Raw genomic sequence first — 14,412 nt, 5'->3', positions numbered from 1 at the left:
AACGTTATGCTTCACGGCAAAGATGATAAGTTTAAAGGAACCATATAACGTACTTACATTAACGGGACATTTAAGAAATAAATGCCACTTGAGATGACTGTTTTTCTGAATTTCAGTTCACGTACAATTCACAGTGATCGTTAAAATAGCAAGCGCATCTTAATGTGCCGAGCACAAATAAAGTTTATCGCTAAAGCCTCGACCTGCTCCGAAGATACTGGTCACATAAAATACCGTTTGTACCTACTCTATTTTCACCCACGTACTGGACCCGTCACGCCTGGCGTGTGTGCATGTCTGCGTGCGTGGGAGTGGGTTGTGGGGATACCTATGGGCAATGAGCATGATTGTGACTAGAGCAAAGTGCCGTGCTGACGGAGAGCGCTTTTGATTGATGATTAGGTTTGCGTTTCTACATCACGGGAGCTGAGAGGGATGAGTCACCGGCTGCTTGATATGATATTCAGTGTGGCTGTATCGCCGCAGCTTGCGCAGCATCTCCCTGGGTCCGTCCAGCCTGCCAGTCCCACTCGACACTCCACAATTCTGTGACTATATCTATCTAGACGGACGAAGAAATTACTATTTCAGGCTCCCATTAACATTTAATGAATGGCTTGAACCTTGTTTGTGGTATAATTTATTTCAACAAAAGACAGACGTTTTATACGCTTTGCAAATAACTAATATCCTGTTAAACTGGTATTTCGATGGTAAATACACACACACACACACACAGGCAAACACATATTTATAGACAGGGTTTGCTCTAAGAATTACCAGTATCCTTATTGATTTCTGTTTGTTATATTGGTGATTAAACAAAATTGATGTGTATGTAGGATGAGGCTTCTAAGTTAAACCCACACATTTCCAATACCCTTAAATAACCACAAAATAAGTTAATGCATACATACTGACCACTTTCCTGCAGAGACTTCCTCCAAAATGTTTCTACCCAACATCATAGAAAAAAATACATAGGGCTATATGTGAGCCATTGCTATGTCATGATTTAAAGGGTTTAACTCAGCATCACAAAAAGACACACAGCAGAATATACACAGCGAATACGGTAAATCATACAATCCAGATTGCAACAAGCCCCTGTCATTTTTACCAATGCAGCCTCAGAGCAGACCAAGCAGCCTTGCAGGACAGAGCGTGTATGCCTTTAATACACTGATGACAGTATTCCATTCTTCAGGAATTGATGAGTAATGTCTGTTATTTCAGTTGTCTTTGGGGTTCATAATCTGTGTCCAGTTAAAATGACTGGACAGCTACCTTTTAAAGACAAAGGTTTTAGAACAATTCACCACAGGAAGTCATGGATCGATGGTCAGATTGCTATCTAGGAGGAAATTGAAAAAGGCTAAATCTGTAAAATCTAACCTGAAATGACCATAAATTTCATGGTTAAAAGAGTCAAGTTTAAATAATAGCATTGCACGATGTATAGACAATTTTAAAGAGGAGAGCTGATCCAGTAAGATCTCTACCTTGTATTGATTATATGTTGTCAGGCTTGTACAATTGTTAATAAGTAAACCTGTTCCTGTAGATTAATCATTTGCCCTTCACTCTTCATTGGCATGTATGTACATTAACCAGTAATCAGCATTTGGCTTTGCGTCATTGATAGCTTTTAACAATGACTGAGAGCGGATCTCTGGGGAATTTGTTACCATCGACTTTGGAAACTGCATACGCAGTCTCCAGTGCATTGCAGCTGAGTTTTAGAGTTTGGTTTATCTATAAAACTATTATTGCCTTTTTGAACTGGTGGGCTGTCTTGCTGTTGTTGTCTGTACACTTGCATTCAGGATCTCTAAGCCCATGGAAGTCGCCTAGAGAATGACAACTGTACAGATTATTTGTCAAAAGTCATTGAAATAGTTTGTTCACCTGGGAAGCTGTTGTGTCTGTGAACCTGATGAACTGATAACGTGCTTTTGGCCTCGTTTGCCACCATGACAGGACACTCATTCAGTCTGCTCACCGCTTGCAGGATTTCAACCTGCAACAATCAAGCAGATTGTCAGCTTAGCATGGCTTAATTTGTTTCTGTGTTTATGATTCAAAATTTAATCCATAGAATGGCATTAAGATGGAGGTAAGCCTGCATACTCAATAAGAAGCATCTAAAACACAATGTGAGTACATCTATTTGTGTTGTCATTAGAACAGCAATTGGAATATAGTGTTAAAGATGTTAATAGCCAGTGAATAACTATTTTTCTCACTTCTTCTGAGCTTGAGAAATCATTTTACAGATTTTCAAGCATTAATTTCCCTACTTGCAAATTTCTAGAACATGATCGAGCTTGTATTAAAAGTAATGTGCAAACCGTGGACAATTGACAGTTTGACATCATTATCAGATGCATATACTGCACGTTATATAATGTTGGGTCGTGCATGGACATACTCCACAATATGTTTACATTTGTCTCTTCTTTGGATTTGTCCCAGAGCTAAAGCTTGTCTGTGCTGTGTGGTCTACCTTAAAATTGTGACGCCACGTTACCATGGAAACTGGTTTACGCTACAGGCACTGCGAGAAAACAGTGCGAGATATTTAGGAGTTTCATTTCAGCACTACGCTCAGCCTGGACAGCGACTACGCACTAAACTCCGACTTCTTTCCCGTTTTTTCCTGAATGCGAGCAGAGAAGAGCCTGCTGACCGTAAAAACGGTACTGGATCTTATCAACTGTAAATCAACGTAGACTGGCTTGCAGCGATTTCGGTTCCCTGGTCATTTGGGTGAGTTAGTTATTTTACCTGTTTAACCAGGAAACTATAACTACAGTTAAGCGTCCCTCAGAAATACCTTTTTAAATCTAGTTTTCATGATGTACTCTAACGTGACGGCATGCAGCTAGTTCTCTGACGAATGACTTGACCTAGCGATGATCAATAAGTTTGCGTCACAGTTTGATGCGTTTTGTGTCAACCTTCTTATTAACTAAAATGCACGATGACTTGCGAAAGAGAACTAAAAACAAAATATGTGTCCATACTGCCATTTATTTTTCTACAGTAATACCGGCAACCAAAACAACAATTCAAAGAAGAGTTTTGCGTATTAACCTGGAACAAAGACGATGCACATTAGCCTACTGACATCTCTAGACTATCTCAAATCAGTCAGAACAAATAAACTCCATTTAATCAGTCTGACATCTGAAATCATGCTTAGATATAGTGCTGCCTGGAACACTTTATATAAAAAAGTTTTTACATGTAAAGTATACATATAGTATGCCAGTGTTCAGTCATAGATATGTATATGTGATTGTGTGTGTGTGTGTGTGTGTGTGTATATATATATATATATATATATATATATATGCTCACCATCTCGTATCGTCGCATGTACAGGTGTGTTGTGCTAAGTACAAGATATTGAATTTAAGTGCATTAGCAGAACATTTTCTTCTTTTGTACGTGGCTTAATGTCTTCACTAGTCATGGTCTTTAATTGTTGTGGGGAAGGGATGTAAAGAAGACTTGTAATCGTGATATCAACTGGTATTGAATGAATATAGGCTACGTACTGATGTAGTTTAAATTCATTTAATTCCTAGATTATAGAGAGGCAGTGCACTTGACACTTCTGTGACGATAAAGATCGACTGTAATGAATTGCAATGTTCCGGGTGACATCAAACCATTTTGTGAATGCATTTGCGTACGTGTGCTTTTTACCATATCCATATACAGTTGATAGTTGTGAGGTAAACGTGCTTTCCGGTCTTCAAGCATATTCATTTTTTTACCTAAGCAGTGCACGCTTTCCTTTCTAGTGACGAAAAACAAATCTTAAAGCTTTTGTAAGCTATGATGAAGTTGGCGGTCTATCGTCAGACACGGGGATAACAAACATCTGAGTTCCGTGTTTCTGCTGAATTATTGGACTACCTCGTACTGTCATACACTGGAAGTAATTAATTTAAAAGCTGCACATAAATGACTTCTGGTTTTTCAACCTCTGTCTATTCATATAAAGATAATGAAAAAAAATCAGGTGGAGAAGCGCATCGGGGTGCAGTTTTTTTCCAGCTATGACTCACACAGGCTTGTTTGCGGGAGAGTGAGCGAGCGAGGAAGGGGAGGGGAGGGAAGCGGTATGGGAGGTAGGCTAAAATCCTGCAGCATCGCCACATTTCCACTGTCGACGACCCGCTGGGCTGTTGTCTGTAATCTTTTTAACAAAGACCGTGATCTCTTAGTCGTTATGTATCTGCAGTGATTAGCCCGGTCTGTGTGGCGGGGGTTTCAGTATTGTGTTTGGCACGTATCCCTAGCGCCACGTGCAAACTTGCTGAAATGTGCCTCTTGGCACACCCTTCTCACAATTCTGATCTGAATTTGACGCAATCCTGCTTCTCAAACCATTCATACATATTTTTTTTTTTGTTTTACGTTCAAGATCATTCACACATTCTGCCGTTCATTCTCTGGGTCATGGCCACGTATCTCTCTTTCGAAGGCACTTTCTTTCCAGGGAATGAACTCCAAAGCATTATCACGATCAGATGCACTTTGTGGGTGATTGTATTTCTGTACCGAGCATCTTCTGTTAGAACCTCAGAACCGAGAAAAAGGCTGCGGGACACAGAAATGAAGCGTAAACAAACACTCTATTAAATAAAAACACGCACGCACACGTGAATATAAACAATAAATAATTTAAGATTACTTACCTTTGACTTATTACTAAAGTGTAACAAAGCAGTACATAGTGCTCTTGGACAAGAATTTGCAAATTGTATATGCCGTTGTTTCAATTGTGGAGTGTATTAGTAACATTATTGTTCTCAAAAGTGTTGTGATTCACCAGCCCCTAGACATTTTCCTGTACAAAAGCTATCAGAAAAATAGTTCATGCTTTGATTGAGATCAGTGTTTTGAGAAAATAAACTTTATGCATTAAATGTATAAACCGCTAATGAGAATTAAAGTTGTGTTCAGATTAGCCACAATGCCCCTACGTAATGGAAAAACGAATTTAGTAATATCATTGATACACACAAACACACACATATACATGTATGTATATATTTATATATATGTGCATGCGTGTGTGAGTCTGCATTCCATTAATAGTTATCTGTTTACATAAACAAATGTGCCAGAATAATTAAATAGCCCCATTTCATGATATCAGTAAATTGAGTTTGATTGTAATGTAATGTAATTGTATGTTGCCCAGTTGTAAAATCATAGATTAATTTCAACAAGTATAGAAAATAAATTAGTTGCGGCTGACTGACAGCGTTCGTCCCTATTATGGACTCACCGATTACAATGAACATCTGCGTAGTAGGTTAAACTGGAAAAATAAGGACATTGATTGGCTTTTGTTTCAAGTTAATGAGCTGCTACAGGGAGTGAAGCCAAGACATCGCGCATAATACATATTATTGTGCTGATGCTACATCAAAAGGGTAGGAGGCCGATGCTTAAATTGGGTATTTACGTAAATTCAGTCCATCATTTTTTTTGGCTCATACTTTCTGCATATCCCATTTGTGGTCGTATACTTTCTTGCGCCTTTGTTGAGAATGACAATGTTCTTCCCAATCCCCCCCCCCCCCCCCCCCCAATAAACAAACTAATTTTCATTTACATAAATACTGCTGACAGTTTCCTCAGTATCCCGTGCCACTGTAGCTAGCTGTGTTATTTGTCGCTTTTGTCTGAGTACGACGGCTGTTGTACATAATTGTGCTAATTACAGTGTCATTATTTGTGATAATTGAGAGGCCCGCGCAGAAGGCCCCAAACTAAATGTAGGCTTATGTTTCATCACTTTCCCATCAGCACCTGGGCACCAAAACCCACAATAACTCCAACTTCAGCTGACTGGAAGGTGAAAAAGTTCAGCAATGCAGGCTTTTAGAATGTTCTAGAGTGAACACATAGCAAGAGTTCCTGAAAAACACATTGTGCCTTGGGCAGGCATACAATACACCTGATATGTGATTACTGGAAAATGAATATATGAAAATGTATGATGCAAACCATACGAAAGATTATACTTTGAAAACAACTTAAAGCAAATTTGTGTAGCGTTGTGGTATCAGTTCAAAACTTTAATCTGGTGTGTTGAACATGTATATATAGGATAATGACTGTGGATGCACATATAGCATGTAGATAAATGATTCTCTCCTCACACACCTGATACGTTATAAATAAGGTATTTCTACTACCCTCCCATATCAAAAGGGTTAGGTGGAGCTAAACGTCCTTCTGAAGATGGTTGAACTATAAGAACACTTTTGGCATGATTCGGTTGCCTTCATGTTGATTTTCCACGGCAGAGAAGCCTGCACCAAAAATAAAAATTGAGCGAGTTATTTACAGTTATAAGCTTGTAAATGATGACCCATCGGCGCTGCCTCTGCTTGTAGTCTCGTGTATTTTTTTCATGACCATAATGGTGTTTATATAGTGCTTTATGTTGTTTTCGGGTTACATCACACCTTAATTGCCAGCAAAATCCAGCAGGTACCTGAGTGGTGCCCAGCAACCTTGTTGCATCAGAATATTCACCAGGTTTCTTAGAGATAAGGAGAGGAATTAAGCAGCCTGTTTTCATTCCTGGGTGTGATTAGGCAGCTTTTCTGATAAGGTCCGAACAGCACTGTGGCGGGGGGAGGGGCACTGGGATCGGCACCCCTGCTCTGGCCCATAAGTGCTGCAGGGTCTTTGTCAGCCACTGACAAGTTAGGGCCTCAGTTTGTCAGTACAGGGTCCTCTGCCACTGTTTCCATCTTTCATGCACCCAGGCACTTGCTAATCAAGCCAACCCTGCTTAGCTTCAGGTGTTTCATATGAGTCACTTTCATGCAAAATATAAAGACAAGATTAATAATCCTTAAATATTCTATTAAACATCAATATTACTGTCACATTATATGATATATGAGCAATTAACCACAATATGTCCTAATATTTCGTTTTTGCGTGTATATTTTTAAATATGCTGAAGATACACCCTTGTCTAACTGATAGATATATTTCTATTCTACAAAAAAAAATTCATTTGCATATATAAAAATCCATATTTATTTCATACTACTTCAGGCCATACTCACATTTTTTGCTGGTCCACGCCAGTTTACCAGCCCAATCTGGTGTGCAGTAAACAGACGCAATAGACTCTTGCAGTCTCATACGAGGTTTAGACCCAAAGCCACTTTGCCTTGGGATTTTTTGGCACGTCGCCTGCGGCATGCTGCGCCTCAGTGTGGACAGAAAGGCCGTTGGTGTAAACTTCCCAAATCCCGGTCAGGTGTGGAAGTCAGCCATGAGATCGTTCAAATCCGGACAGAAACTGTTGCAAAAATGCAAAACGCTTCCGCTGTGAACCTCGTAACAGGTTCTGGGAGAAAGTGCATTATTGCCTACTTGTCTGGTGCTGAGCCGAGAGAGATAATGGGTGTAATCTTCCTGTTTTCTCCTCTCTGTTCTTGGAGGAAGTAAGTATGCACTGTAATGGATTTGCGACCAAGTCCCCGGTCTGAATGCCGAGTCCTCTGCTGCTTTTGGTCACTCACTGACATCCATGAAGAAAATACGGTGCTGTGGTGGTCTGGTCCCATCTGTCTATTCTCTATCAAAAATAAAAATTAAGTTTAACAGAAAATAAATATATGATTTACATGTTTAAAAAGGAATTGTGATGTTTCATTACCAAAACAGCAAATTTAATCTGGGTCACTAATAAACCGAATTTTTGAAGTGTACATTTGGTATGGTTCAAAACAGTAAACTATATAGAAGTTGAGAGCATTCCTGAAATGTTTTGTTTCATTGACAAATCTCATTGACACCAGCTTGAGAATCCACTGCTGCAAGTCAAGGTGTTGAGTATGTTTTTGTATTTTACAATGTCACCGAGACGACGGGTGTCATGAATCGCTCTTTCACTCTTCTCTGGAGGAAGTTCACAGTTTAAGAGACCTTGTCAACAAATTTTACACTGTGAAATGTATGAGCAGCAGTCGCATATGTCCATATATCATACAGTTCATCCGGTTTTGTGCTGAGGGGATCGTGCTGTTATTCCCCTGTAATAAATGTTGATGTTGTTACACCTGTAATGTTTGATCAGTTGCAATATTCACCCTGGACCTGCTACAGGGCTTTGACACAACTTTTCTTCCAACTTGCATCCCCTACGGCTTTTAACCACTGCCCCTAATCAATCTTATGCTGTTTCTCCAAGCTGGGAAAACTTTCCTTGTGTATATACCCCTTTATTTAATGCATTTTTCTAAAGTGAACACCCCCAGCGTGAGACGGGGCGAATTAATAATAATGTGCCTGGAACATGTGGTCTTGACGTCTCGAGCACAGTCCTGGGTTCTGGGCACGGGCCGCAGGCAAGGGGCGGTAATTGCACAGCGGTGAATGGGCAGCTTTTAGACAAAGCGTGAGCTTACAAAGCCCACGAAAGAAAAGCATGTACGAGGTGCCATGAGAAGGTGACTCAGAGACACTCAGTGCCATAATGACCCTAAGAATGAGGTAGAGGTAATGGTGGTATCGGGAAGGGGGGAGGGGTCCATTTTTAACATTTATGTCTCTTTACAAATCATTTCTGCAGTTTTGCAGTTCCTGGGAAGTCAGCCCGTGTGAAAATGCCTTCTATCTATCAACACACACAAAACAAACAACTGTTATTATTTGCACTGTTAAAGCTTTCCCTAGCACTTAAGAGCTACTTAGCAACAGTAGATTTACCCCTCTGCTCACTTTCCGGGGATGGGGGGGGGGGGGGGGGTGATGGAGATACAGTCTGGAATGATGGTAACATGTTTGCCTTTTCCTTCCTTCTCTTTTTGTTGACACAGCTGCCGAGGATGTCTGAGCTTAGCACCGATCGCAGGTTCCACAACCTGACCAAGGAACAGATCCAGACCTTAGACCAGGTTCTGACAGAGGTCATTCCCATACACGGAAGAGGCAATTTTCCCACGCTTGAGGTAAAGCCAAAAGACATCATCCACGTGGTGAGGGACAAGCTGAAGGAGAAACATATTAAAGTGAGGGATGTTCGCCTCAATGGCTCTACTGCCAGCCATGTGCTTGTTAAGGAGAATGGCACCAGTTACAAGGACCTAGACATCATCTTTGGGGTTGAGCTGCCAAGACAGGAGGATTTCCAGATCATCAAGGAGGTGGTGCTTGGCTGTCTGCTAGATTTCCTACCCCGAGGCGTCAACAAGGACAAGATCACAGCCCTGACCATGAAGGAAGCTTATGTTCAGAAGATGGTCAAAGTCTTCAACGAGCATGACCGTTGGAGCCTCATTTCGCTTTCCAACAATAGCGGCAAGAACGTGGAGCTGAAGTTTGTCAGCTCCTTGCGTAGGCAGTTTGAGTTCAGTGTGGACTCATTTCAGATCATCCTGGATCGCATGCTTGAGTCTTATCTGGAGGCTGAGAGAAGGCAGGAGGCCCGGTGTAAGAATGAGGAGAGGAGACCGTGTACGACTGAGAGTGGCAATCAAGTCACCTCACTGGCAGAAGAGTCTCACCCTACTTCATCTGATATGACTCAATCAAGTCAAGTCCAGCCAGATAAGGTAGAGGACATACCAAGCTGTGATGACAGTCAATGCAATGAGAAACAGGAAGTGACACAAGATGGGGAGTGGCCATTACCGATGGAAGGCGCTGCAGCTGAGGTGATGGATCCCCCTGAACAAATGGAAGTTATTGAACCAGATGGAGAGACGCCGACAGAAAATGAACAAGAGCTGCTGGAAAAGACAGAGATTGAAGATAAAATAATGGCAGAAAACGAGGTTGGCACTCCCAGCACCGAAACAAAGGGACAATATCCGAAAACATCTGAAGAAATGTTTATCACAGAAAATGAAGCGGAACCAGAAAACTCAGAGAAGCCACAACCAACTGAAAAAACATCAATCAAGGATCCCGTGGCTCTTAATGTACCCTGCGAACCTACATTTCAGTCCTGCACATGTCTCACACAGACAGCACTAGACTCTTACATGGAATTCCCTTTGCCTCCTCCAGCCAAAAAGTCCTACAAAAAATCCCAAATGGTCATCCTAAAACATTCATCACCAAAACCTCCAAGGAAAATGTCCAAGAAAGTGACAAGCGTGCCAATCCCTCTTGCACAAACACCTTCAGAAAATGAGCCCCCATTCCTTCTGGAGCAGCCATTAGCTTCGGCTAAAATAAACCTCAAAGAATCAATACCTATTCCAGATAAAGTGCCAAACCCTGTTTGCTCACAGGCTCCTGACATCACCTCACAGGGCAAAGAATGTTCAGAGAAAAAATCAGACATGCCAACCACAGCCGACAAACTCACCACCCAGGAGAGTGACACAGAGTCACAGAAAAAGACAACATGCTCTCAACCAAATGAATCAAAAACCTCAGATCATGAATTATTTCCTCCTGGTGCAGAATCAGAGGTCACGGAGCTTGATAAAAAGGACAAGGACCTTCTCATTCAAAACCCTTTTAAAGATGAACCATCACCGTCTTGTCATTTACCTGAACCTCCTGTTCGAGTTCCTTATTCTACTTGCTCAGTAGTAGACTCTGCTGTCCAGGTTTCAGAGGTGATCGTCCAGGTACCAGAACATCCTGTTCAGGTGCTTGATTTTGCTGTCCAGGTCCCAGAACCTGGTATCCAGGAACTACAACAGGCAGTCCTGGGAACAGAGCTCGTAGCCCTGGAAATGCAGTCTTCTACAGAAGGAACAAAACATGCTGATCCATTAGTAGATTTAACACCACAGGTAGCAGTGTTTGCTTCCCAGGTAACATGTCCTGCTGCCCTCATGTCAGAGCCTATTTGTAAGTTACCAGAACCTGCTTTCCAGGAACAACAATTTGCCCCAGATACAGACACGCAGGTCGGAGACAAACCAGAAAGTCAGCCAACCGAGTCCTCGCCACTTAGAGAACTGCCCGACATTACAGTGGTAGCAGAGAGCATGTACGGTGACTTTGAACAAGCCATGGACCATCTGCGCTACCGTCTCATAGCCACACGCAACCCGGAGGAGATCAGGGGTGGTGGCCTCCTGAAGTACAGCAACCTGCTGGTGCGTGAGTTCAAGCCAGCCAGCGAGACCGAGATCAAGACCCTGGAGCGCTACATGTGCTCACGCTTCTTCATCGACTTCCCCGACGTCAACGAGCAGCAACGCAAGATCGAGTCGTACTTGCGCAACCACTTCATTGGCGAGGAGAAGAGCAAGTACGACTACCTGATGACTCTGCGGAGGGTAGTCAATGAAAGCACCGTGTGTCTGATGGGCCATGAGCGCCGACAGACCCTCAACATGATTACCATCCTGGCCCTCAAGGTTCTCGGGGAGCAGAATATCATCCCTAACACCACCAACGTCACATGCTACTACCAGCCCGCGCCATATATGGCTGACCACAACTTCAGCAACTACTACATCGCCCATGGCCAGCCACCACTCATTTACCACCCTTACCCAATGCACATGCACATAGAGACTGGCTTAGTCTAGTACATGAACAGCAGACAAAAGCAGCCACTGTGTTAAAAAAAAAAAAAGAAACATAATGCTAAGCATGAGAGAGATCAGCCCCAAAAACCAAACTAAAGAATTGTCCGATAAAGTGCACAAGTGCTCGAACCACCCGGGGCTGATTTTGGGTCTAAATGCCGGAAACAAAAATCGACATCTGAGAGACCCCATCGGCTTCTGAAGCATCGCTCATGGGGAAAGCACCGCTGACGACCGTTTTAAAGTCAAACTAGACCCAACACACCACTCTAGACAAACACGTCCCAAACGTGTCCCCTGGCCGTCACAGGCAACGTGTGTCTGTAGCCAGGAGGGAGGGAGGCGTTGGGCTCGTGGGTGGAGAGAGGGAGCTAACAGTGGGGAGTCGGGGTTGATGACCACAGGTGTGGATGAACTTGGGGCTTGCCGAATAGCGAGGTGTGTAGCTGTAGAGAGGGTCTTCTCGAACAAACACCCACTATTTTCCTTTCATTCAGTCACCGCAGGTTAGATCCACTTCAGCGCTGGAGCGTAAAACATTGTGACGAGGCACAGGACCGTTTCAATCCAATCTGCAGAATTTCTGTCAAGCACTTGGGAAATGTTCTGATAGATCCAGAAGTCAAGAGACTGCTCCTTCTGCCACATTTATAAATATCCTGCTGTAGAAATTAGAAGAAAAAAATGGAAAAAAAAAACAATGGTAATAAGAACTGAAATTACTGCACAATGACTCTTCCATGAAAAAAATACACAGTTGCGGCAATTAGCTTAAGAGATGAACTTGAAGGTCACTATTACAGCCCCTTTAAACAGAGTAAACTTTGTGTCCCTCGCCAGGGAGTTTCTATCTATCGAAAAGATCAGGGGCTAAGGCAAGTTCATCTGGGGCTTTTTTTTTTGAAGGAAAATTGACATCGGGGCTAAGACACCCAGGCCTAGACTTAAGATACTCGGGGCTATAGCCCTGATTGACCGGACCTAACGACTCCCATGTCCCTCGCTGTTATTTGCAGACTAAGAACCCACCAGCTATGTAAATGCCAATGATGGCATGAAAGTGAAGATTCATGTGGGAAGAGTTAGTTACAATGACACTGGCTGCACATTTCCCGTGTACCGCAGGTGGACTGGCTATTGATTTTAATTATCGCACTTGGTCGTTCACCTATATAGAAAAATACAAACACTGATTTATTTCAACAGAAAAATCTTTTACACTTTAAAGTGATTTAATGGTGACTTTCACTGTATTTCTGTATCCATTGCTAGTAGGCGATAGAATCTTATGAAACTTTTAAAAACGCGTGCGATTTACAGCAAACCCGAAGGTAGTCTTGTGCTACGTTTGCGCAATCTTCGTTTGTTTTGCATCTGTTTTGCCAGAAAGTATCCGTATGAAACATGGTGACTAGGATGTGCGACATGCCAAATTTATTTATTTATTATTATTATTTTTAAAGCCGGGGTCAGATTTCAATAAAAATATTTCTGAGGGAAAAAAAAACCATTCTTGGCAATTTCACATTTTTTTCCAGAAAAAAAGTCTGATGAAAAGCACGTTATAATTGAGTACCCTGTTTTTAATGCACTGTGTAGGTGTCCTTTGTGTATCGATGATGCACATTGTTCAGTTTATATAATGAAATATAATGAGTCCTGACGAATTAATATGACCTACGGTTTATTGTTCACTCTCAAAGGAGCTCGACGAGACGTGTGCATCCCCTTTGCCACACATTCCACCCACAGGCGTAAAAATGCCAATTTTTGTAACCAAGCAAAAAAAAAACAATCCATCTAGGTTTTAAAGACTTTCAGACTGTGCCAAAATCACGTTCACGTGTGCGCATGCACGCGTAAACATGCACGCACACACTTCTTGTTTTAGAAGTGTATATATGTGCAATATATAAAAGGTCAAGATGTTGATCGTGAATACAAAGTATAGTGACATTGGTCGTTCAGTCAGTAGTCTAAGGGTCTGCAGCAGGGACTGGATGTAAGGTCTGATTTTTATGGGTTATTGTAAAGATGTAAGTAGTTCGTTCTGTGAAGTTTCGCCTTGCTGTTGTGTTCTGATGTGCACGCCCCCTTCAGAGTCTCGCTCTCCTTGTCTCTGTGCTTGTTTGTTAATCTCCTTCGTGAGATCCGATCGCTGCCAGGAAAATGATTATCACTGTGGTGAGTATCTGGGTCCGGCCGTTTTCAGCGGCGGGGCTTCGTCGGTCGCCGTGAGAACGCCGGAGGTGGGGCTGGAGTCAAAGAAGTAATGCTGCTCCTTTGCCGAAGTGAAACGCTGTCAGGTCCAGGATCAGGTCCTACCCAGGCCTAAGGACAGAATTGCCGGGAAGCAACAGCAACTGCCCGAAACTTGACCAAAGATGGGTTTCGAGGAAAAAAACTCACAAAAGTGCCTATAACTGATATCACAACAGCATGTCTATGAAAAAAAAGAATCTTTGAAATATCTTGGAATGTCGGATACTTGTATCAGGTGTTTCTTATATCGTCCCCTTTAGTGCTGCCTGTGTTGATGTCCACTGTAGTAATTTTTCATTATGTGCTTGGTTTGGAAATAAATAAATAAATAACAACTCTACTTTTGGATTGTAACAATGTGCTTCTATTCACTCAGGAACACTGTTGAAAACGATGTAGACAATAAAATTTGTGCCGTTTTGTGAGTGCCAAATACCTGAGAATTACTATTTGTTTTTGGTCCAGTTAAGCAACAGTGCCAGTCACGTTGAAAGCACGCACACGTCATTTCAACTTGTGTGCATTTCGTGCATAATTATGGTAATTATATAATTATATTCCAAAGGAGTTAGTAGTTTTGGATCAGAGTCCCGAATAT

The 14,412-nt window shown here is 42.1% G+C and overlaps 1 protein-coding gene across 1 annotated transcript; it reads left to right on the top strand.

Annotated features, from left to right (window-relative positions):
• The first annotated feature begins 2,535 nt into the window (after nt 1–2,535).
• Nucleotides 2,536–14,128, top strand: tent5d (terminal nucleotidyltransferase 5D). The gene is made up of 2 exons (XM_023816367.2): nt 2,536–2,769; nt 8,874–14,128. The coding sequence occupies exon 2, from the start codon at nt 8,883–8,885 to the stop codon at nt 11,550–11,552; it is 2,670 nt and encodes an 889-aa protein (XP_023672135.2). The 5' UTR covers nt 2,536–2,769; nt 8,874–8,882; the 3' UTR covers nt 11,553–14,128.
• Nucleotides 14,129–14,412: the final 284 nt, after the last annotated feature.

Source organism: Paramormyrops kingsleyae, chromosome 10, assembly GCF_048594095.1.
Source record: "Paramormyrops kingsleyae isolate MSU_618 chromosome 10, PKINGS_0.4, whole genome shotgun sequence".
Lineage (NCBI taxonomy): Eukaryota > Metazoa > Chordata > Actinopteri > Osteoglossiformes > Mormyridae > Paramormyrops > Paramormyrops kingsleyae.
Note: the sequence above shows the minus strand (reverse complement) of the source record. Positions and strands in the feature narration are given on the sequence as shown.